Here is a 25,755-nt window from a genome sequence, read left to right on the forward strand (position 1 = left end):
CAGTAGTAAAAGCATCCCACCCCCCCCTCCTCAGAGTAGTAAAAGCATCCCACCCCTCCCTCCTCCCAGTAGTAAAAGCATCCCACCCCCCCCCTCCTTCCAGTAGTAAAAGCATCCCACCCCCCCTCCTCCCAGTAGTAAAAGCATCCCACCCCCCCCCTCCTCCCAGTAGTAAAAGCATCCCACCCCCCCCTCCTCCCAGTAGTAAAAGCATCCCACCCCCCCTCCTCCCAGTAGTAAAAGCATCCCACCCCCCCTCCTCCCAGTAGTAAAAGCATCCCACCCCCCCCTCCTCCCAGTAGTAAAAGCATCCCACCCCCCCCTCCTCCCAGTAGTAAAAGCATCCCACCCCTCCCTCCTCCCAGTAGTAAAATCATCCCCCCCCCCCTCCTCCCAGTAGTAAAAGCATCCCACCCCCCCCTCCTCCCAGTAGTAAAAGCATCCCACCCCCCCCTCCTCCCAGTAGTAAAAGCATCCCACCCCCCCCTCCTCCCAGTAGTAAAAGCATCCCACCCCTCCCTCCTCCCAGTAGTAAAAGCATCCCACCCCTCCCTCCTCCCAGTAGTAAAAGCATCCCACCCCCCCTCCTCCCAGTAGTAAAAGCATCCCACCCCTCCCTCCTCCCAGTAGTAAAAGCATCCCACCCCTCCCTCCTCCCAGTAGTAAAAGCATCCCACCCCCCCCTCCTCCCAGTAGTAAAAGCATCCCACCCCTCCCTCCTCCCAGTAGTAAAAGCATCCCACCCCTCCCTCCTCCCAGTAGTAAAAGCATCCCACCCCTCCCTCCTCCCAGTAGTAAAAGCATCCCACCCCTCCCTCCTCCCAGTAGTAAAAGCATCCCACCCCCCAGTAGTAAAAGCATCCCACCCCTCCCTCCTCCCAGTAGTAAAAGCATCCCACCCCTCCCTCCTCCCAGTAGTAAAAGCATCCCACCCCTCCCTCCTCCCAGTAGTAAAAGCATCCCACCCCCCAGTAGTAAAAGCATCCCACCCCTCCCTCCTCCCAGTAGTAAAAGCATCCCACCCCTCCCTCCTCCCAGTAGTAAAAGCATCCCACCCCCCAGTAGTAAAAGCATCCCACCCAGTAGTAAAAGCATCCCACCCCCCAGTAGTAAAAGCATCCCACCCCTCCCTCCTCCCAGTAGTAAAAGCATCCCACCCCCCCCTCCTCCCAGTAGTAAAAGCATCCCACCCCTCCCTCCTCCCAGTAGTAAAAGCATCCCACCCCCCCTCCCCCCAGTAGTAAAAGCATCCCACCCCCCAGTAGTAAAAGCATCCCACCCCTCCCTCCTCCCAGTAGTAAAAGCATCCCACCCCCCAGTAGTAAAAGCATCCCACCCCCCAGTAGTAAAAGCATCCCACCCCTCCCTCCTCCCAGTAGTAAAAGCATCCCACCCCCCAGTAGTAAAAGCATCCCACCCCTCCCTCCCCCCAGTAGTAAAAGCATCCCACCCCCCAGTAATAAAAGCATCCCACCCCTCCCTCCCCCCAGTAGTAAAAGCATCCCACCCCCCAGTAGTAAAAGCATCCCACCCCTCCCTCCTCCCAGTAGTAAAAGCATCCCACCCCTCCCACCCCCCAGTAGTAAAAGCATCCCACCCCCCAGTAGTAAAAGCATCCCACCCCCCAGTAGTAAAAGCATCCCACCCCCCCCTCCTCCCAGTAGTAAAAGCATCCCACCCCTCCCTCCTCCCAGTAGTAAAAGCATCCCACCCCCCAGTAGTAAAAGCATCCCACCCCCCAGTAGTAAAAGCATCCCACCCCTCCCTCCTCCCAGTAGTAAAAGCATCCCACCCCCCAGTAGTAAAAGCATCCCACCCCTCCCTCCCCCCAGTAGTAAAAGCATCCCACCCCCCAGTAGTAAAAGCATCCCACCCCTCCCTCCCCCCAGTAGTAAAAGCATCCCACCCCCCAGTAGTAAAAGCATCCCACCCCTCCCTCCTCCCAGTAGTAAAAGCATCCCACCCCTCCCACCCCCCAGTAGTAAAAGCATCCCACCCCCCAGTAGTAAAAGCATCCCACCCCCCAGTAGTAAAAGCATCCCACCCCCCCCTCCTCCCAGTAGTAAAAGCATCCCACCCCTCCCTCCTCCCAGTAGTAAAAGCATCCCACCCCCCCCTCCTCCCAGTAGTAAAAGCATCCCACCCCTCCCTCCTCCCAGTAGTAAAAGCATCCCACCCCCCCCTCCTCCCAGTAGTAAAAGCATCCCACCTCCCAGTAGTAAAAGCATCCCACCCCCCAGTAGTAAAAGCATCCCACCCCCCCCTCCTCCCAGTAGTAAAAGCATCCCACCCCCCAGTAGTAAAAGCATCCCCCCCCCCCCACCCCCCAGTAGTAAAAGCATCCCACCCCTCCCTCCTCCCAGTAGTAAAAGCATCCCACCCCTCCCTCCTCCCAGTAGTAAAAGCATCCCACCCCCCCTCCTCCCAGTAGTAAAAGCATCCCACCCCTCCCTCCCCCCAGTAGTAAAAGCATCCCCCCCCCCCCACCCCCCAGTAGTAAAAGCATCCCACCCCCCAGTAGTAAAAGCATCCCCCCCCCCACCCCCCAGTAGTAAAAGCATCCCACCCCTCCCTCCTCCCAGTAGTAAAAGCATCCCACCCCTCCCTCCTCCCAGTAGTAAAAGCATCCCACCCCCCCCTCCCCCCAGTAGTAAAAGCATCCCACCCCTCCCTCCTCCCAGTAGTAAAAGCATCCCACCCCCCCCTCCTCCCAGTAGTAAAAGCATCCCACCCCTCCCTCCCCCCAGTAGTAAAAGCATCCCCCCCCCAGGGAGCGAGGCAGAAGTGTTGGCACCGCGGGCTTGGGGCACGTATCAGACTGTTTCTAACTCTGACTTAAGGAGCCGACACCATGGAGACGCGGCAAAACAGGCCTCTTCGCGACAATGAGCTTCTGATCTCTCCATCTGACTGCCTCCGCTTCCGGGGGAACACAGGAAACATCATCAACAGCTTTCAGAGCGCTACGACGCACCACACGACAAGCAAACCAAACCTCAGTCCTCTCCCCTTTCCAGTCCCTCCCCTTTCCAGTCCCCAGTCTCTCCCCTTTCCAGTCCCTCCCCTTTCCAGTCCCCAGTCCTCTCCCCTTTCCAGTCCCTCCCCTTTCCAGTCCCCAGTCTCTCCCCTTTCCAGTCCCCAGTCCTCTCCCCTTTCCAGTCCCCAGTCCCTCCCCTTTCCAGTCCCTCCCCTTTCCAGTCCCCAGTCCCTCCCCTTTCCAGTCCCTCCAGTCCCCAGTCTCTCCCCTTTCCAGTCCCCAGTCCCTCCCCTTTCCAGTCCCCAGTCCCTCCCCTTTCCAGTCCCCAGTCCTCTCCCCTTTCCAGTCCCTCCCCTTTCCAGTCCCCAGTCTCTCCCCTTTCCAGTCCCCAGTCTTCTCCCCTTTCCAGTCCCCAGTCTTCTCCCCTTTCCAGTCCCCAGTCTTCTCCCCTTTCCAGTCCCCAGTCTTCTCCCCTTTCCAGTCCCCAGTCTTCTCCCCTTTCCAGTCCCCAGTCTTCTCCCCTTTCCAGTCCCCAGTCTTCTCCCCTTTCCAGTCTCAGTATGTGGTGTTCCTTCCTGTGTCTCAGGCTCTGTTCTGGTGTGTGTGTTGCAGGTTGTTCTGGTGGATGGAAATTTAGCTAGCGCGCTAACCAAATGCACCAAGACAGGGAAATGTTGGCAAAGGCCCAGATCTGGGACCTGAATGATATTCGAGGTAGAAGAAATCGTGGTCTACTAGCCAAAATCCTTAAAACACGTCCTCCGGTGATTTCTGAACTTTTCCTGTTGAAAAATGATATCCCAAGTATGGAATTACAGGAAAGTACTAGTCCCTGAGGTTCGCAGTTTATCTAAAAAATAAATAATACACACAATTTCGACACCATTTTTTTTTTTTACCCTTTAGCATGTGTACTTTACTGTATTTATACTTGGGATATTGCTTTTCAACAGGAAAAGTATTTATTATTTTTTTAAGTAGAAGAACGCTGGAGGATGTCTTTAAGCTCCCTCTCTGGACGTATCACTAGGAGAAGGTCTTCTTACCTTGTTGAGTACGATGATCTCGTCTGCGTCTACGATGGTGGACAGTCTGTGAGCGATGAACACCGACGTCCGGTCCTGGACCAGACCCTTCATGGAATTAAGAATGTTCTAGAAGAAGTACACAGAATCACCATGAAGTATTAGAAATAGTTCTAAAACAGTTTACAACACAGGAACATCAAATATTAGAAATGGTTCTAGAAGGTTCCAGAACAGAGGAACATCAAATATTAGAAATGGTTCTAGAAGGTTCCAGAACAGAGGAACATCAAATATTAGAAATGGTTCTAGAAGGTTCCAGAACAGAGGAAGATCAAATATTAGAAATAATTCTAGAATGCTTAAGAGAAACACAGGAACATCAAGTATAGATGCTGTTAAGGACTTAAATGGAACACAGATATTCCATTGACCAGGTTGGCGCACAGTCAACAAATCTGACCAAACAAAGTGGATATTCGTCAAATCCTTAATGATTCATGTACAGTACCAGTCAAAAGTTGACACCTACTCATTCAAGGGTTTTTCTTTATTTGTACTATTTTCTACATTGTAGAATAATAGTGAAGACATCAAAACTATGAAATAACACATATGGAATCATGTAGTAACCAAAAAAGTGTTAAACAAATCAAAATATATTTTATATTTGAGATTCTTCAAAAGTAGCCACCCTTTGCCTTGATGAAAGCTTTGCACACTCTTGGCATTCTGAACCAGCTTCATGAGGTAGTCACCTGGAATGCCTTTCAATTAACAGGTGTGCGGTGTTAAAAAAGTTTCATTTGAGGATTTCTTTCCTTCTTAACCTTTCACGAGTATCAACCCCGTATCCGGGATCACCCCCCACCCCCCCCACACTGATTAGCATCGCTAGCATAGCTTCACAAGTAAATAGTAGCATCTAAATATCATTAAATCACAAGTCCAAGACACCAGATGAAAGATACAGATCTTGTGAATAAACCCATCATTTCTGTTTTTTAAAATGTTTTACAGGGAAGACACAATATGTAAATCTATTAGCTAACCACGTTAGCAAAATACACCATCTTTCTTTGTCCACCATTTTCTCTCTCCACCACTAGCTATCACCAATTCGGCTAAACTAAGATATTGATAGCAACAAACCAAGAAAAAACCTCATCAGATGACAGTCTGATAACATATTTATGGTATAGGATAGGTGTTGTTAGAAAAAAGTGCATATTTCAGGTAGAAATCACAGTTTACAATTGCACCGACCATCACAAATCGACTAGAATTACTAGATAGAGCAACGTGTATGACCAATTTACTCATCATAAAACATTTCATAAAAATAGACAAAGCATAGCAATGGAAAGACACAGTTCTTGTGATTTCAGACCATATTTCAGATTTTCTAAGCGTTTTTCAGCGAAAACACAATAAATCGATAAGTTAGCATACCACATGTGCAAACGTTAGTAGAGCATGAATTCAAGGCAAAGGGAGCTATAACGTTATCATCGCCAAAATATATTAATTTTTTCACTAACCTTCTCAGAATTCTTCCGATGACACTCCTGTAACATCATTTTACAACATACATATACAGTTTGTTCGAAAATGTGCATATTTAGCCATACAAAACCGTGGTTATACAATGGAAATAGTCACAACTCAAGCATCAAAATGAGGGACGTCAGCTTTCAGAGTGATCTAGTTTAATCGAAAGCTAATCATATACTTGACTAAAAAATACAGAGTTGACAGGAATCGAAAGACAAATTAGTTCTTAATGCAACCGCTGACTTACATTTTTTAAATTATCCTTACTTTTCAATACAGGGTTCGCCAAGTGAAGCTATACCAAACAAAATGGCGAAATATGCGTTTAAAATATTTCGACAGAACAACGATTTATCATATTAAATATTGCTTACTTTGAGCTGTTCTTCCATCAGATTCTTGGGCAATGTATCCTTTCTATGTTATAAATTTCTTTTGGTCGATAGATGTCCTCTGTCCTTCGAAATGTCCACTACCAACGACCGAGACCCCCGAAACGTTCCCAAAGCTAAAAAGTGCACGACAAAGAAATTCCTCAGAATCGCACTAAACGGATATAAATTGCTATAAAACGGTTCAAATTAACTACATGATGATGTTTTTAACAACTATAACGAGTAAAAACATGACCAGAGAAATATTACTGGTTAAACAACGATTTGGAATGAGGCAAGTCCGATCCCGCTCCATCCCGCTTGTGACGCGCGAACAAAAGAGAGTGTACTCCCACGTTTTGTGGTTTTATATGGGCTGGGATTGTGCAATCGATTCCATTCAAAACGTGATGACGTACAGACACCCAGAGGAAGACGTAGGCAGTGTCGGTTTCTTCATAGCATTCACTGTCGCCTTAAAAACAGACTCCAGATCAGGGCTAAAAATTTCTGAAATCTGACCCCTGTCATGAAAAGTGCTGTAGATATTGTTCTGTACCACTCAGAGACAAAATTCCAACGCCTATAGAAACTAGAGACTGTTTTCTATCCAATAATAGTAATAATATGCATATTGTACGATAAAGAATTTAGTAGGAAGCCGTTTAATCTGTAATGCAATTATGCTAATGAGAAAACAGCACCCCCTGTAGTCGCAAGAAGTTAATTAATGCGTTTTAGCCAATCAGTTGTGTTGTGACAAGGTAGGAGTGGTATACAGAAGACAGCTCTATTTGGTAAAAGACCAAGTCCATATTATGCCAAAAACAGCTCAAATAAGCAAAGAGAAAAGAGAGTCCATCATTACTTTAAGACATGACTAAACACCTCCCTGTGCAACTGGATCCTGGACTTCCTGACAGGCCGCCCCCCAGGTGGTGAGGGTAGGTAGCAACACATCTGCCACGTTGATCCTCAACACTGGAGCTCCCCAGGGGTGCGTGCTCAGTCCCCTCCTGTACTCCCTGTTCACCCACGACTGCATGGCCAGGCACGACTCCAACACCATCATTAAGTTTGCTGACGACACAACAGTGGTAGGCCTGATCACCGACAAGACAGCCTATAGGGAGGAGGTCAGAGACCTGGCCGGGTGGTGCCAGAATAACAACCTATCCCTCAACGTAAGCAAGACTAAGGAGATGACTGTGGACTACAGGAAAAGGAGGACCGAGCACGCCCCCATTCTCATCGACGGGGCTGTAGTGGAGCAGGTTGAGAGCTTCAAGTTCCTTGGTGTCCACATCACCAACAAACTAGAATGGTCCAAACACACCAAGACAGTCGTGAAGAGGGCACGACAAAGCCTATTCCCCCTCAGGAAACTAAAAAGATTTTTCATGGGTCCTGAGATCCTCAAAAGGTTCTACAGCTGCAACATCGAGAGCATCCTGACCGGTTGCATCACTGCCTGGTACGGCAATTGCTCGGCCTCCGACCGCAAGGCACTTCAGAGGGTAGTGCGTACGGCAATGTACATCACTGGGGCAAAGCTGCCTGCCATCCAGGACCTCTACACCAGGCCAAGTCTAGGACAAAAAGGCTTCTCTACAGTTTTTACCCCCAAGCCATAAGACTCCTGAACAGGTAACCAAATGGCTATCCGGACTATTTGCATTGTGTGCCTCCCCCCAAACCCCTCTTTTACGCTGCTGCTACTCTCTGTTTATCATATAAGCATAGTCACTTTAACTATACATTCATGTACATACTACCTCAATTGGGCTGTCCAATCAGTGCTCCCGCACATTGGTCTAACCGGGCTATCTGCATTGTGTCCCACCACCCGCCAACCCCTCTTTTTACGCTTCTGCTACTCTCTGTTTATCATATATGCATAGTCATTTTAACCATATCTACATGTACATACTACCTCAATAAGCCTGACTAACAGGTATGTAGCCTTGCTACTCTTATCAAATGTCTTTTTACTGTTGTTTTATTTCTTTACCTACCTATTGTTCACCTAACACCTTTTTTTGCACTGCTGGTTAGAGCCTGTAAGTAAGCATTTCACTGTTGTATTCGGCACACGTGACAAATAAACTTTGATTTGAAAGTCAGTCAATGTGGAAAATTTCAAGAACTTTGAAAGATTCTTCAAGTGCAGTCGCAAAAACCATCAAGCGCTATGATGAAACTGGCTCTCATGAGGACCTCCACAGGAAAGGAAGACCCAGAGTCACCTCTGCTGCAGAGGATACGTTCATTAGAGTTAGCAGCCTCAGAAATTGCAGCCCAAATAAATGCTTCAGAGTTCTAGTAACAGACATCAACATCAACTGTTCAGAGGAGACCGCATGAATCAGGCCTTCAAATCACTACTAAAGGACACCAATAAGAAGAAGAGACTTGCTTGGGCCAAGAGAAACGAGCAATGGACATTAGACCGGTGGAAATCTGCCCTTTGATTTTTGGTTCCAACTGTTGTGTCTTTACGAGATGCAGAGTAGGTGAACGGATGATCTCCGCATGTGTGGTTCCCACCGTGAAGCATGGAGGAGGTGGTGTGGTGGTGCTTTGCTGGTGACCGTCAGTGATTTATTTAGAATTCAAGGCACACTAAACCAGCATGGCTACCACAGCATTCTGCAGTGATACGCCATCCCATCTGGTTTGCGCTTAGTGGGACTATAATTTGTTTTTCAACAGGACAATGACCCAACAGACCTCCAGGATGTATAAAGGCTATTTGACCAAGAAGGAGAGTGATGGAGTGCTGCATCAGATGACCTGGCCTCCACAACTCATTTCAAAATAACATTTTATTGGTCACATACACGTGATCAGCAGATGTTATTGGTCACATACATGTGATCAGCAGATGTTATTGGCTGTAGCGAAATGCTTGTGCTTCTTGCTCTGACAGTACAGTAATATATAACAAATTACACAACATATATACCCAATGCAAACACATCTAAGTAGGAATAAATTAAGACTTTATACATACGGACGTGAGATGTCAGAGCAGAACGGACTAAGATGCAGTCGAAGAGTATTGTTGGATTCTGGGGTAAACTTTGAACATTGTTATACTCAGAGAAAATGAACATTAGTTACAAAAGAGACATGAGGGGTGGAGCCATAATGAAGCTTGGGAGGGGCTGTGTGCAGGGAAAACAATCTCACGTGACAGTACTAATAAGGGGAGAAACCGTCGAAGGCTCATATCACTTAGTTCCCTGCTTAGCAAGAATGATGCAATGTTTAGCGATAAGGAGGAGACTCCACCCAAAGTGGGGTATGAATACCGCCATCTCTTTGTTCTGAATAACAGCCGTAACGACCCTTTGGGAAGAATTAAACTTGGTTAAGCTTCTCTTGTGTCCGTGAGTTATTTACTCTGAAAAATTAGAACCTAACAGTATAGGATACAGTATAGAATAGAGTAATATATATACACACACACTTGAGATGGAACTCAGAGCGAAGGAAAAGCAGCCAACAAGTGCTCAGCATATGTGGGATCTCCTACAAGACGTTTGGAAAAGCATTCCAGGTGAAGCTGGTTGAGAGAATGCCAAAAGTGTGCAAAGCTGTCATCAAAGTGAAGGGAGGCTTTTTGAAGAATCTCAAATATATTTTGATTTGTTTAACACTTTTTTTGGTTACTACATGATTCCATATGTGTTATTTCATAGTTTTGATGTCTGCACTATAATTTTACAGTGTATAAAATAGTAAAAATAAAGAAAAATCCTTGATATATTTGGCTGTTTCCACTGCATAACATGTAGAAGTTGTCACTTTTCAGGTTTTTGAAGAAGTGACTGCTAAATGCTAACTCCCATTCGTATAAGCTGGTTAGCATAGCTAGCATACAGAAATCGTTGGTGTTAGTCAGACTGGTAACGACGGCTGAACATGTGTTGGGGTTGACATCCATACAAGTATTATACTCCGATTTGGACTTCAACATAGTGTGAAACACGCATAAACAATAGCCTAATTTTCCTGGGGGGCAATGAGGAGATTCAGGACCTTCCCCCCCCCCCCACACGTTTCCATGGCAATTCCATTGTTTTGGTCGAGTTCCATTGACCTCCTTACTGCATCTATTATAAATAGTTCTAGAATGTTGTAGAGAAACAGGACATATAAAAACAGTATGAAGCTATAATACAACATGTGGCCTATTCTCTCCAACTTCAGGGAACACAGTGGACTCTTTCAATCCCCTAACGTCTACGGAGCTGGTTGGTACACTGAGCTGCAGAAGAGACAACAGGTGAAGTGTGTGGGTTACCTCCTCAGTGATAGAGTCCAGTGAGGACGTAGCTTCATCATACAGCAGGATAGGAGGGTTCTTCAGAATGGCCCTGGCTATGGCCACACGCTGCTTCTCCCCACCTGAAACACACAGCCAGTCAATAATGCTGTCTTCACACACACGGCAACAGAGACAGGACAGGAAGTCAATAATGCTGTCTTCACACACACGGCAACAGAGACAGGACAGGAAGTCAATAATGCTGTCTTCACACACACGGCAACAGAGACAGGACAGGAAGTCAATAATGCAGTCTTCACACACACGGCAACAGAGACAGGACAGGAAGTCAATAATGCTGTCTTCACACACACGGCAACAGAGACAGGACAGGAAGTCAATAATGCTGTCTTCACACACACGGCAACAGAGACAGGACAGGAAGTCAATAATGCTGTCTTCACACACACGGCAACAGAGACAGGACAGGAAGTCAATAATGCTGTCTTCACACACACGGCAACAGAGACAGGACAGGAAGTCAATAATGCTGTCTTCACACACACGGCAACAGAGACAGGACAGGAAGTCAATAATGCAGTCTTCACACACACGGCAACAGAGACAGGACAGGAAGTCAATAATGCTGTCTTCACACACACGGCAACAGAGACAGGACAGCCAGTCAATAATGCTGTCTTGACACACACGGGAACAGAGACAGAACAGGAAGCAAACACATATCTAGAACCAGGTAGGTAGAAGAAAGCCCCAGTAGTAACAGTAGGAGCTACACCAGTCAGACTGGTAGATATAGAAAGCCCCAGTAGTAACAGTAGGAGCTACACCAGTCAGACTGGTAGATATAGAAAGCCCCAGTAGTAACAGTAGGAGCTACACCAGTCAGACTGCTAGATATAGAAAGCCCCAGTAGTAACAGTAGGAGCTACACCAGTCAGACTGGTAGATATAGAAAGCCCCAGTAGTAACAGTAGGAGCTACACCAGTCAGACTGGTAGATATAGAAAGCCCCAGTAGTAACAGTAGGAGCTACACCAGTCAGACTGGTAGATATAGAAAGCCCCAGTAGTAACAGTAGGAGCTACACCAGTCAGACTGGTAGATATAGAAAGCCCCAGTAGTAACAGTAGGAGCTACACCAGTCAGACTGGTAGATATAGAAAGCCCCAGTAGTAACAGTAGGAGCTACACCAGTCAGACTGGTAGATATAGAAAGCCCCAGTAGTAACAGTAGGAGCTACACCAGTCAGACTGGTAGATATAGAAAGCCCCAGTAGTAACAGTAGGAGCTACACCAGTCAGACTGGTAGATATAGAAAGCCCCAGTAGTAACAGTAGGAGCTACACCAGTCAGACTGGTAGATATAGAAAGCCCCAGTAGTAACAGTAGGAGCTACACCAGTCAGACTGGTAGATATAGAAAGCCCCAGTAGTAACAGTAGGAGCTACACCAGTCAGACTGGTAGATATAGAAAGCCCCAGTAGTAACAGTAGGAGCTACACCAGTCAGACTGGTAGATATAGAAAGCCCCAGTAGTAACACAACTAGCTTCACAACACTAGATACCAGACTGGAGCCCTCTCCTGGTCCCTCTCCACTAGACAACTAGCTTCACAACACTAGATACCAGGCTGGAGCCCTCTCCTGGTCCCTCTCCACTAGACAACTAGCTTCACAACACTAGATACCAGACTGGAGCCCTCTCCTGGTCCCTCTCCACTACACAACTAGCTTCACAACACTAGATACCAGACTGGAGCCCTCTCCTGGTCCCTCTCCACTACACAACTAGCTTCACAACACTAGATACCAGGCTGGAGCCCTCTCCTGGTCCCTCTCCACTAGACAACTAGCTTCACAACACTAGATACCAGACTGGAGCCCTCTCCTGGTCCCTCTCCACTACACAACTAGCTTCACAACACTAGATACCAGGCTGGAGCCCTCTCCTGGTCCCTCTCCACTAGACAACTAGCTTCACAACACTAGATACCAGGCTGGAGCCCTCTCCTGGTCCCTCTCCACTAGACAACTAGCTTCACAACACTAGATACCAGGCTGGAGCCCTCTCCTGGTCCCTCTCCACTAGACAACTAGCTTCACAACACTAGATACCAGGCTGGAGCCCTCTCCTGGTCCCTCTCCACTAGACAACTAGCTTCACAACACTAGATACCAGGCTGGAGCCCTCTCCTGGTCCCTCTCCACTAGACAACTAGCTTCACAACACTAGATACCAGGCTGGAGCCCTCTCCTGGTCCTTCTCCACTAAACAACTAGCTTCACAACACTAGATACCAGGCTGGAGCCCTCTCCTGGTCCCTCTCCACTAGACAACTAGCTTCACAACACTAGATACCAGGCTGAAGCCCTCTCCTGGTCCCTCTCCACTAGACAACTAGCTTCACAACACTAGATACCAGGCTGGAGCCCTCTCCTGGTCCCTCTCCACTAGACAACTAGCTTCACAACACTAGATACCAGGCTGGAGCCCTATCCTGGTCCCTCTCCACTAGACAACTAGCTTCACAACACTAGATACCAGACTGGAGCCCTTTACTGGTCCCTCTCCACTAGACAACTAGCTTCACAACACTAGATACCAGACTGGAGCCCTCTCCTGGTCCCTCTCCACTAGACAACTAGCTTCACAACACTAGATACCAGGCTGGAGCCCTCTCCTGGTCCCTCTCCACTAGACAACTAGCTTCACAACACTAGATACCAGGCTGGAGCCCTCTCCTGGCCCCTCTCCACTAGACAACTAGCTTCACAACACTAGATACCAGGCTGGAGCCCTCTCCTGGTCCCTCTCCACTAGACAACTAGCTTCACAACACTAGATACCAGGCTGGAGCCCTCTCCTGGTCCCTCTCCACTACACAACTAGCTTCACAACACTAGATACCAGACTGGAGCCCTCTCCTGGTCCCTCTCCACTAGACAACTAGCTTCACAACACTAGATACCAGGCTGGAGCCCTCTCCTGGTCCCTCTCCACTAGACAACTAGCTTCACAACACTAGATACCAGACTGGAGCCCTCTCCTGGTCCCTCTCCACTAGACAACTAGCTTCACAACACTAGATACCAGACTGGAGCCCTCTCCTGGTCCCTCTCCACTACACAACTAGCTTCACAACACTAGATACCAGGCTGGAGCCCTCTCCTGGTCCCTCTCCACTAGACAACTAGCTTCACAACACTAGATACCAGACTGGAGCCCTCTCCTGGTCCCTCTCCACTAGACAACTAGCTTCACAACACTAGATACCAGGCTGGAGCCCTCTCCTGGTCCCTCTCCACTAGACAACTAGCTTCACAACACTAGATACCAGGCTGGAGCCCTCTCCTGGCCCCTCTCCACTAGACAACTAGCTTCACAACACTAGATACCAGACTGGAGCCCTCTCCTGGTCCCTCTCCACTACACAACTAGCTTCACAACACTAGATACCAGACTGGAGCCCTCTCCTGGTCCCTCTCCACTAGACAACTAGCTTCACAACACTAGATACCAGACTGGAGCCCTCTCCTGGTCCCTCTCCACTACACAACTAGCTTCACAACACTAGATACCAGGCTGGAGCCCATCTCCTGGTCCCTCTCCACTAGACAACTAGCTTCACAACACTAGATACCAGGCTGGAGCCCTCTCCTGGTCCCTCTCCACTACACAACTAGCTTCACAACACTAGATACCAGACTGGAGCCCTCTCCTGGTCCCTCTCCACTAGACAACTAGCTTCACAACACTAGATACCAGGCTGGAGCCCTCTCCTGGTCCCTCTCCACTAGACAACTAGCTTCACAACACTAGATACCAGACTGGAGCCCTCTCCTGGTCCCTCTCCACTAGACAACTAGCTTCACAACACTAGATACCAGACTGGAGCCCTCTCCTGGTCCCTCTCCACTAGACAACTAGCTTCACAACACTAGATACCAGACTGGAGCCCTCTCCTGGTCCCTCTCCACTAGACAACTAGCTTCACAACACTAGATACCAGACTGGAGCCCTCTCCTGGTCCCTCTCCACTACACAACTAGCTTCACAACACTAGATACCAGGCTGGAGCCCTCTCCTGGTCCCTCTCCACTAGACAACTAGCTTCACAACACTAGATACCAGACTGGAGCCCTCTCCTGGTCCCTCTCCACTAGACAACTAGCTTCACAACACTAGATACCAGGCTGGAGCAATCTCCTGGTCCCTCTCCACTAGACAACTAGCTTCACAACACTAGATACCAGGCTGAAGCCCTCTCCTGGTCCCTCTCCACTAGACAACTAGCTTCACAACACTAGATACCAGGCTGGAGCCCTCTCCTGGTCCCTCTCCACTAGACAACTAGCTTCACAACACTAGATACCAGGCTGAAGCCCTCTCCTGGTCCCTCTCCACTAGACAACTAGCTTCACAACACTAGATACCAGGCTGGAGCCCTCTCCTGGTCCCTCTCCACTAGACAACTAGCTTCACAACACTAGATACCAGGCTGGAGCAATCTCCTGGTCCCTCTCCACTAGACAACTAGCTTCACAACACTAGATACCAGGCTGAAGCCCTCTCCTGGTCCCTCTCCACTAGACAACTAGCTTCACAACACTAGATACCAGGCTGGAGCCCTCTCCTGGTCCCTCTCCACTAGACAACTAGCTTCACAACACTAGATACCAGGCTGGAGCAATCTCCTGGTCCCTCTCCACTAGACAACTAGCTTCACAACACTAGATACCAGGCTGGAGCCCTCTCCTTGTCCCTCTCCACTAGACAACTAGCTTCACAACACTAGATACCAGGCTGGAGCCCTCTCCTGGTCCCTCTCCACTAGACAACTAGCTTCACAACACTAGATACCAGGCTGAAGCCCTCTCCTGGTCCCTCTCCACTAGACAACTAGCTTCACAACACTAGATACCAGGCTGGAGCCCTCTCCTGGTCCCTCTCCACTACACAACTAGCTTCACAACACTAGATACCAGACTGACAGTTAGTTTTCTCTAAAGCACTGGCTGTAATACGTTGTCTTTGAATGGTGTTTGGAACATTATCAAGGTTAAAGTTGAATCATTTGAAAGCTTATTACGGCTTTACAAGCAGTCTATTACCATGTTACCTGTCCAAACACAGCAGTGCCAAGCATGTCTCCCGTCCCTACCTGACAGTTTGAGTCCCCTCTCCCCGACCTGAGTCTCGTATCCGTGGGGCATCCTGAGGATGGCGTCGTGGATCCCTGCCAGCCGTGCCACCTGGTACACCTCCTCTGGAGTGGCGTTGATGTTCCCGTACTGAAGGTTGTAGAAGATGGTGTTGTGGAAGAGCACTGCATCCTGGGAAGGAAGGGGTAAAGAGAGCGACAGAGCGAGAAGAGGAAACAGTACAGTCAATACCTTCAGCTCCACTTGAGAGGAAACATCAGGAGGACAAAATGAAGTGATGAAACACACTGAACAAAGAAAAACTGTTCACCATCTGCTCCCTTGTTGTGGGAGATTATTGTTGTCCAATTCAACTTAATACAGGATCAATAAGTTCACCAAATCAAGTTAGTTTTACCTGTGGTACCACCCCTACGGCCCGGCGCAGACTGTCCAGTCCAACGTCTCTGATGTTCTGTCCAGCGATGTAGATGTTTCCCTTCTGGGGCTCGTAAAACCGGAACAACATACGCATGATGGTGCTCTTCCTGAAACACAGAGCCATTATTACTGTGGTGCTCTTCCTGAAACAACACAGAACCATTATTACTGTGGTGCTCTTCCTGAAACAACACAGAACCATTATTACTGTGGTGCTCTTCCTGAAACAACACAGAACCATTATTACTGTGGTGCTCTTCCTGAAACACAGAACCATTATTACTGTGGTGCTCTTCCTGAAACACAGAACCATTATTACTGTGGTGCTCTTCCTGAAACACAGAACCATTATTACTGTGGTGCTCTTCCTGAAACACAGAACCATTATTACTGTGGTGCTCTTCCTGAAACACAGAACCATTATTACTGTGGTGCTCTTCCTGAAACAACACAGAACCATTATTACTGTGGTGCTCTTCCTGAAACAACACAGAACCATTATTACTGTGGTGCTCTTCCTGAAACAACACAGAACCATTATTACTGTGGTGCTCTTCCTGAAACAACACAGAACCATTATTATGTGATGCTCTTCCTGAAACACAGAACCATTATTACTGTGGTGCTCTTCCTGAAACAACACAGAACCATTATTACTGTGGTGCTCTTCCTGAAACAACACAGAACCATTATTACTGTGGTGCTCTTCCTGAAACAACACAGAACCATTATTATGTGATGCTCTTCCTGAAACACAGAACCATTATTACTGTGGTGCTCTTCCTGAAACAACACAGAACCATTATTACTGTGGTGCTCTTCCTGAAACAACACAGAACCATTATTACTGTGGTGCTCTTCCTGAAACAACACAGAACCATTATTACTGTGGTGCTCTTCCTGAAACAACACAGAACCATTATTACTGTGGTGCTCTTCCTGAAACACAGAACCATTATTACTGTGGTGCTCTTCCTGAAACAACACAGAACCATTATTACTGTGGTGCTCTTCCTGAAACAACACAGAACCATTATTACTGTGGTGCTCTTCCTGAAACAACACAGAACCATTATTACTGTGGTGCTCTTCCTGAAACAACACAGAACCATTATTACTGTGGTGCTCTTCCTGAAACACAGAACCATTATTACTGTGGTGCTCTTCCTGAAACACAGAACCATTATTACTGTGGTGCTCTTCCTGAAACAACACAGAACCATTATTACTGTGGTGCTCTTCCTGAAACAACACAGAACCATTATTACTGTGGTGCTCTTCCTGAAACAACACAGAGCCATTATTACTGTGGTGCTCTTCCTGCAACAACACAGAACCATTATTACTGTGGTGCTCTTCCTGAAACAACACAGAACCATTATTACTGTGGTGCTCTTCCTGAAACAACACAGAACCATTATTACTGTGGTGCTCTTCCTGAAACCACACAGAACCATTATTACTGTGGTGCTCTTCCTGAAACAACACAGAACCATTATTACTGTGGTGCTCTTCCTGAAACAACACAGAACCATTATTACTGTGGTGCTCTTCCTGAAACAACACAGAACCATTATTACTGTGGTGCTCTTCCTGAAACAACACAGAACCATTATTACTGTGGTGCTCTTCCTGAAACAACACAGAACCATTATTACTGTGGTGCTCTTCCTGAAACACAGAACCATTATTACTGTGGTGCTCTTCCTGAAACAACACAGAACCATTATTACTGTGGTGCTCTTCCTGAAACAACACAGAACCATTATTACTGTGGTGCTCTTCCTGAAACACAGAACCATTATTACTGTGGTGCTCTTCCTGAAACACAGAACCATTATTACTGTGGTGCTCTTCCTGAAACACAGAACCATTATTACTGTGGTGCTCTTCCTGAAACACAGAACCATTATTACTGTGGTGCTCTTCCTGAAACACAGAACCATTATTACTGTGGTGCTCTTCCTGAAACACAGAACCATTATTACTGTGGTGCTCTTCCTGAAACAACACAGAACCATTATTACTGTGGTGCTCTTCCTGAAACAACACAGAACCATTATTACTGTGGTGCTCTTCCTGAAACACAGAACCATTATTACTGTGGTGCTCTTCCTGAAACAACACAGAACCATTATTACTGTGGTGCTCTTCCTGAAACACAGAACCATTATTACTGTGGTGCTCTTCCTGAAACACAGAAACATTATTACTGTGGTGCTCTTCCTGAAACAACACAGAACCATTATTACTGTGGTGCTCTTCCTGAAACACAGAACCATTATTACTGTGGTGCTCTTCCTGAAACAACACAGAACCATTATTACTGTGGTGCTCTTCCTGAAAACAACACAGAACCATTATTACTGTGGTGCTCTTCCTGAAAACAACACAGAACCATTATTACTGTGGTGCTCTTCCTGAAAACAACACAGAACCATTATTACTGTGGTGCTCTTCCTGAAACAACACAGAACCATTATTACTGTGGTGCTCTTCCTGAAACACAGAACCATTATTACTGTGGTGCTCTTCCTGAAACAACACAGAACCATTATTACTGTGGTGCTCTTCCTGAAACAACACAGAACCATTATTACTGTGGTGCTCTTCCTGAAACAACACAGAACCATTATTACTGTGGTGCTCTTCCTGAAACAACACAGAACCATTATTACTGTGGTGCTCTTCCTGAAACACAGAACCATTATTACTGTGGTGCTCTTCCTGAAACACAGAACCATTATTACTGTGGTGCTCTTCCTGAAACACAGAACCATTATTACTGTGGTGCTCTTCCTGAAACACAGAACCATTATTACTGTGGTGCTCTTCCTGAAACAACACAGAAACATTATTACTGTGGTGCTCTTCCTGAAACAACACAGAACCATTATTACTGTGGTGCTCTTCCTGAAACAACACAGAACCATTATTACTGTGGTGCTCTTCCTGAAACACAGAACCATTATTACTGTGGTGCTCTTCCTGAAACACAGAACCATTATTACTGTGGTGCTCTTCCTGAAACACAGAACCATTATTACTGTGGTGCTCTTCCTGAAACACAGAACCATTATTACTGTGGTGCTCTTCCTGAAACAACACAGAACCATTATTACTGTGGTGCTCTTCCTGAAACAACACAGAACCATTATTACTGTGGTGCTCTTCCTGAAACAACACAGAACCATTATTACTGTGGTGCTCTTCCTGAAACACAGAACCATTATTACTGTGGTGCTCTTCCTGAAACAACACAGAACCATTATTACTGTGGTGCTCTTCCTGAAACACAGAACCATTATTACTGTGGTGCTCTTCCTGAAACACAGAACCATTATTACTGTGGTGCTCTTCCTGAAACACAGAACCATTATTACTGTGGTGCTCTTCCTGAAACAACACAGAACCATTATTACTGTGGTGCTCTTCCTGAAACAACACAGAACCATTATTACTGTGGTGCTCTTCCTGAAACACAGAACCATTATTACTGTGGTGCTCTTCCTGAAACAACACAGAACCATTATTACTGTGGTGCTCTTCCTGAAACACAGAACCATTATTACTGTGGTGCTCTTCCTGAAACAACACAGAACCATTATTACTGTGGTGCTCTTCCTGAAACAACACAGAACCATTATTACTGTGGTGCTCTTCCTGAAACAACACAGAACCATTATTACTGTGGTGCTCTTCCTGAAACAACACAGAACCATTATTACTGTGGTGCTCTTCCTGAAACACAGAACCATTATTACTGTGGTGCTCTTCCTGAAACCACACAGAACCATTATTACTGTGGTGCTCTTCCTGAAACACAGAACCATTATTACTGTGGTGCTCTTCCTGAAACACAGAAACATTATTACTGTGGTGCTCTTCCTGAAACAACACAGAACCATTATTACTGTGGTGCTCTTCCTGAAACACAGAACCATTATTACTGTGGTGCTCTTCCTGAAACAACACAGAAACATTATTACTGTGGTGCTCTTCCTGAAACAACACAGAACCATTATTACTGTGGTGCTCTTCCTGAAACCACACAGAACCATTATTACTGTGGTGCTCTTCCTGAAACAACACAGAACCATTATTACTGTGGTGCTCTTCCTGAAACCACACAGAACCATTATTACTGTGGTGCTCTTCCTGAAACAACACAGAAACATTATTACTGTGGTGCTCTTCCTGAAACAACACAGAACCATTATTACTGTGGTGCTCTTCCTGAAACAACACAGAAACATTATTACTGTGGTGCTCTTCCTGAAACACAGAACCATTATTACTGTGGTGCTCTTCCTGAAACACAGAACCATTATTACTGTGGTGCTCTTCCTGAAACACAGAACCATTATTACTGTGGTGCTCTTCCTGAAACAACACAGAACCATTATTACTGTGGTGCTCTTCCTGAAACACAGAACCATTATTACTGTGGTGCTCTTCCTGAAAACAACACAGAACCATTATTACTGTGGTGCTCTTCCTGAAACACAGAACCATTATTACTGTGGTGCTCTTCCTGAAACCACACAGAACCATTATTACTGTGGTGCTCTTCCTGAAACCACACAGAACCATTATTACTGTGGTGCTCTTCCTGAAACAACACAGAACCATTATTACTGTGGTGCTCTTCCTGAAAACAACACAGAACCATTATTATGTGATGCTCTTCCTGAAACACAGAACCATTATTATGTGATGCTCTTCCTGAAACACAGAACCATTATTACTGTGGTGCTCTTCCTGAATGTAGAACCAATGACTTTTGGGAAATAGGACTGACATTATAAATGTAGTAGAGAGACTAAACTTGCAGAGCGAAGCTAAACAAGGGTTTAAAGGTTAAAACCACAATCTGGCGCGGATGAGTTAAATACAGGTTAGAACAATAAGAGGCACATTTCCACTTCAACACTAGAACAGACTAGTGAACCAGCCGTCCAATTACTTACCAAGTAGAGCTGGTTAAATAAGGGGTTCTACAGAGAGATTTCACACCCATTGACCACATTTGCACGTACACCAATATCCCGTTATTACTGACATGTGGTAGTCCCTATTATAATTACTGACATGTGGTAGTCCCTATTATAATTACTGACATGTGGTAGTCCCTATTATAATTACAGACATGTGGTAGTCCCTATTATAATTACAGACATGTGGTAGTCCCTATTATAATTACAGACATGTGGTAGTCCCTATTATAATTACAGACATGTGGTAGTCCCTATTATAATTACAGACATGTGGTAGTCCCTATTATAATTACAGACATGTGGTAGTCCCTATTATAATTACAGACATGTGGTAGTCCCTATTATAATTACAGACATGTGGTAGTCCCTATTATAATTACAGACATGTGGTAGTCCCTATTATAATTACAGACATGTGGTAGTCCCTATTATAATTACAGACATGTGGTAGTCCCTATTATAATTACAGACATGTGGTAGTCCCTATTATAATTACAGACATGTGGTAGTCCCTATTATAATTACAGACATGTGGTAGTCCCTATTATAATTACAGACATGTGGTAGTCCCTATTATAATTACAGACATGTGGTAGTCCCTATTATAATTACTGACATGTGGTAGTCCCTATTATAATTACAGACATGTGGTAGTCCCTATTATAATTACTGACATGTGGTAGTCCCTACTATAATTACAGACATGTGGTAGTCCCTACTATAATTACTGACATTTGGAAAAGCATATTATAATTGTATTTTTAAAAATTTAAATTTAACTAGGCAAGTCAGTTTAAGAACAAAGGGGCAGAAGGACAGATTTTTACCTTGTCAGCTTGGGGATTTGATCCAGCAACCTTTCAGTTACTGGCCCAACGCTCTAACCCCTAGGCTACCTGCCCAACGCTCTAACCCCTAGGCTACCTGCCCAACGCTCTAACCCCTAGGCTACCTGCCCAACGCTCTAACCCCTAGGCTACCTGCCCAACGCTCTAACCCCTAGGCTACCTGCCCAACGCTCTAACCCCTAGGCTACCTGCCACCTCAAAATCATTTCTGGCGTTTGGTAGACCACGTCACAATTTCTGACATGTGGTAGACCACGTCATAATTTCTGACATGTGGTAGACCACGTCATAATTTCTGACAATTGGTAGGCCATTTGCTTGTCAAATATAGTTAGATACATGCAGATTCTCTCTGGTCATGCCCTATGACCCCAGATGAAGTAGTGCTCACCAGAATAATGTCTTAATTCTATCAGTGTAACACCGGTAAAGTTGTCTGTTTCATTTAGAGGCCGGGGTAGAATACGCAAAAACTCCAAAATGGAAATATTGGTCCTGAGAAACATGTCCAATATCATCAGATTGACCGGTTTTAAGGAAATGAAAAGCCGAGAAAACTATGAAATATTTCTGACCAGAGCACTTCAATATGACCATTTCAGACAGGTCAAGGCCTTTCTAAACGAGTACCTACCCTGATCCGCTCCCTCCTACGATGGCCACCTTCTTCCCAGCCGGCACCTGGAAGGAGACGCCCTCTAGAACCTTCTGGCCTTCCAGGTACTCAAAGTAGACATCCTCAAACCTGATGGTGGCTTCTTGAGGGGTGATGGAGAGAGGAGGGGCCAGATCTGTCTCCTAGAGGAGAGAGACAAGAGAGTTAGGATAGACTAGTTACTATAGACGAAGCCTGACCTTTAACCCTCATGGGGGGGTCACAAGGAGAACAGGGGCCAACTCAATTGCCTATAGACAGACACACGAGAGGAACTAGTACTGGACTATAAGTATAGAACCTTTAGGAATACTGTGTACAGCTAGTCAGTAATTACAGTGTTCTAGATAGATCTTAGCTCTAGCCCAGCACAAGGTGAGCTCTAAGCCAAAAGAAGTGCACTACATAGGGAATAGGGTGCAATTGGTGTGTGTTACCTTGATCTTGGTGTCAATACTGAGCAGTGTGAAGAGTGTATTCATGTCGATCAGGGCCTGGCGTGTCTCTCTGTACACTGTGCCCAGGAAGTTAAGAGGCATAGAGAGCTGGAACAGCAGACCATTCACCATCACCAGGTCTCCTACTGTCATAGAACCTGTCAACAACAACAGGAAGTTAAGAGACAGAGCTGGAACAGCAGACCATTCACCATCACCAGGTCTCCTACTGTCATAGAACCTGTCAACAACAACAGGAAGTTAAGAGGCATAGAGAGCTGGAACAGCAGACCATTCACCATCACCAGGTCTCCTACTGTCATAGAACCTGTCAACAACAACAGGAAGTTAAGAGGCATAGAGAGCTGGAACAGCAGACCATTCACCATCACCAGGTCTCCTACTGTCATAGAACCTGTCAACAACAACAGGAAGTTAAGAGACAGAGAGAGCTGGAACAGCAGACCATTCACCATCACCAGGTCTCCTACTGTCATAGAACCTGTCAACAACAACAGGAAGTTAAGAGACAGAGAGAGCTGGAACAGCAGACCATTCACCATCACCAGGTCTCCTACTGTCATAGAACCTGTCAACAACAACAGGAAGTTAAGAGGCAGAGAGAGCTGGAACAGCAGACCATTCACCATCACCAGGTCTCCTACTGTCATAGAACCTGTCAACAACAACAGGAAGTTAAGAGACAGAGCTGGAACAGCAGACCCTTCACCATCACCAGGTCTCCTACTGTCATAGAGCCTGTCAACAACAACAGGAAGTTAAGAGACAGAGAGAGCTGGAACAGCAGACCATTCACCATCACCAGGTCTCCTACTGTCATAGAACCTGTCAACAACAACAGGAAGTTAAGAGACAGAGAGAGCTGGAACAGCAGACCATTCACCATCACCAGGTCTCCTACTGTCATAGAACCTGTCAACAACAACAGGAAGTTAAGAGGCAGAGAGAGCTGGAACAGCAGACCCTTCACCATCACCAGGTCTCCTACTGTCATAGAACCTGTCAACAACAACAGGAAGTTAAGAGACAGAGCTGGAACAGCAGACCATTCACCATCACCAGGTCTCCTACTGTCATAGAACCTGTCAACAACAACAGGAAGTTAAGAGACAGAGAGAGCTGGAACAGCAGACCATTCACCATCACCAGGTCTCCTACTGTCATAGAACCTGTCAACAACAACAGGAAGTTAAGAGGCAGAGAGAGCTGGAACAGCAGACCCTTCACCATCACCAGGTCTCCTACTGTCATAGAACCTGTCAACAACAACAGGAAGTTAAGAGACAGAGCTGGAACAGCAGACCATTCACCATCACCAGGTCTCCTACTGTCATAGAACCTGTCAACAACATCAGGAAGTTAAGAGGCATAGAGAGCTGGAACAGCAGACCATTCACCATCACCAGGTCTCCTACTGTCATAGAACCTGTCAACAACAACAGGAAGTTAAGAGGCATAGAGAGCTGGAACAGCAGACCCTTCACCATCACCAGGTCTCCTACTGTCATAGAACCTGTCAACAACAACAGGAAGTTAAGAGACAGAGCTGGAACAGCAGACCATTCACCATCACCAGGTCTCCTACTGTCATAGAACCTGTCAACAACATCAACACACTGTCAAACTTCCACAGCTACTTAAAGGAGGAATCTGCAGGACTGGAATGTTGATTTGGACCAATCACAGCACTGATTAAAGGGTTGTCTATCATTCTATTAGGGTTAGACTAACCTGTCATGATGCCCTTGGTAGCCATCACCGTTAGTTACGGTTACTTACAGTCGGAGGTTTACGTACACTTAGGTTGGTGTCATTAAAACTCGCTTTTCAACCACTCCACTCATTTCTTGTTAACAAACTATAGTTTTGGCAAGTCGTTTAGGACATCTACTTTGTGCATGACAAGTCATTTCTCCAACAATTGTTTACAAACAGATATCACTTATAATTCACTGTATCACAATTCCAGTGGGTCAGAAGTTTACATACACTAAGTTGAATGTGCCTTTAAAAAGCTTGGAAAATTCCAGAAAAGTATGTCAATTAGCCTATCAGAAGCTTCTAAAGCCATGACATCATTTTAGTCAATTGGAGGTGTACCTGTGGATGTATTTCAAGGCCTACCTTCAAACTCAGTGCCTCTTTGCTTGACATTATAGGAAAATCAAAAGAAATTAGCCAAGACCTCAGAAAAACATTGTAGACCTCCACAAGTCTGGTTCATCCTCGGGAGCAATTTCCAAACGCCTGAAGGTACCACGTTCATCTGTACAAACAATAGTACGCAAGTTTAAACACCATTGGACCACGCAGCCGTCATACCGCTCAGGAAGGAGACGCGTTCTGTCTCCTAGAGATGAACGTACTTTGGTGTGAAAAGTGCAAATCAATCCCAGAACAACAGCAAAGGACCTTGTGAAGATGCTGGAGGAAACAGGTACAAAAGTATCTATATCCACAGTAAAACGAGTCCTATATAGACATAACCTGAAAGGCCGCTCAGCAAGGAGGAAGCCACTGCTCCAAAACCGCCATGGGGACGCCATGCACATGGGGACAAAGATGGTACTTTTTGGAGAAATGTCCTCTGGTCTGATGAAACAAAAATAGAACTGTTTGGCCATAATGACCATCGTTATGTTTGGAGGAAAAAGGGGGAGGCTTGCAAGCCGAAGAACACCATCCCAACCGTGAAGCACGGGGGTGGCAGCATCACGTTGTGGGGGTGCTTTGCTGCAGGAGGGACTGGTGGACTTCACAAAATAGATGGCATCATGAGGTAGGAAAATGATGTGGATATATTGAAGCAACATCTCAGACATCAGTTAGGAAGTTAAAGCTTGGTCGCAAATGGGTCTTCCAAATAGACAATGACCCCAAGCATTCTTCCAAAGTTGTGGAAAAATGGCTTACGGACAACAAAGTTAAGGTATTGGAGTGGCCATCACAAAGCCCAGACCTCAATCCCATAGAAAATGTGTGGGCAGAA

General features: G+C 46.1%; 1 protein-coding gene across 1 annotated transcript in view; it reads right to left on the bottom strand.

Annotated features, from left to right (window-relative positions):
• The window catches only part of abcb7 (ATP-binding cassette, sub-family B (MDR/TAP), member 7), a 61,622-nt gene that overhangs the window by 2,779 nt on the left and 33,088 nt on the right, over positions 1-25,755 (bottom strand). The window contains exons 10-15 of the mRNA XM_038984772.1: positions 22,746-22,903; positions 22,288-22,451; positions 15,786-15,915; positions 15,388-15,559; positions 10,240-10,343; positions 4,024-4,131 (exon numbers count right to left, since the gene is read on the bottom strand). Of these exons, the coding sequence (XP_038840700.1) occupies positions 4,024-4,131; positions 10,240-10,343; positions 15,388-15,559; positions 15,786-15,915; positions 22,288-22,451; positions 22,746-22,903 (836 nt within the window). The remainder of the gene's footprint in view (positions 1-4,023; positions 4,132-10,239; positions 10,344-15,387; positions 15,560-15,785; positions 15,916-22,287; positions 22,452-22,745; positions 22,904-25,755) is intronic.

Source organism: Salvelinus namaycush, unplaced genomic scaffold, assembly GCF_016432855.1.
Source record: "Salvelinus namaycush isolate Seneca unplaced genomic scaffold, SaNama_1.0 Scaffold264, whole genome shotgun sequence".
NCBI classification, from domain to species: domain Eukaryota; kingdom Metazoa; phylum Chordata; class Actinopteri; order Salmoniformes; family Salmonidae; genus Salvelinus; species Salvelinus namaycush.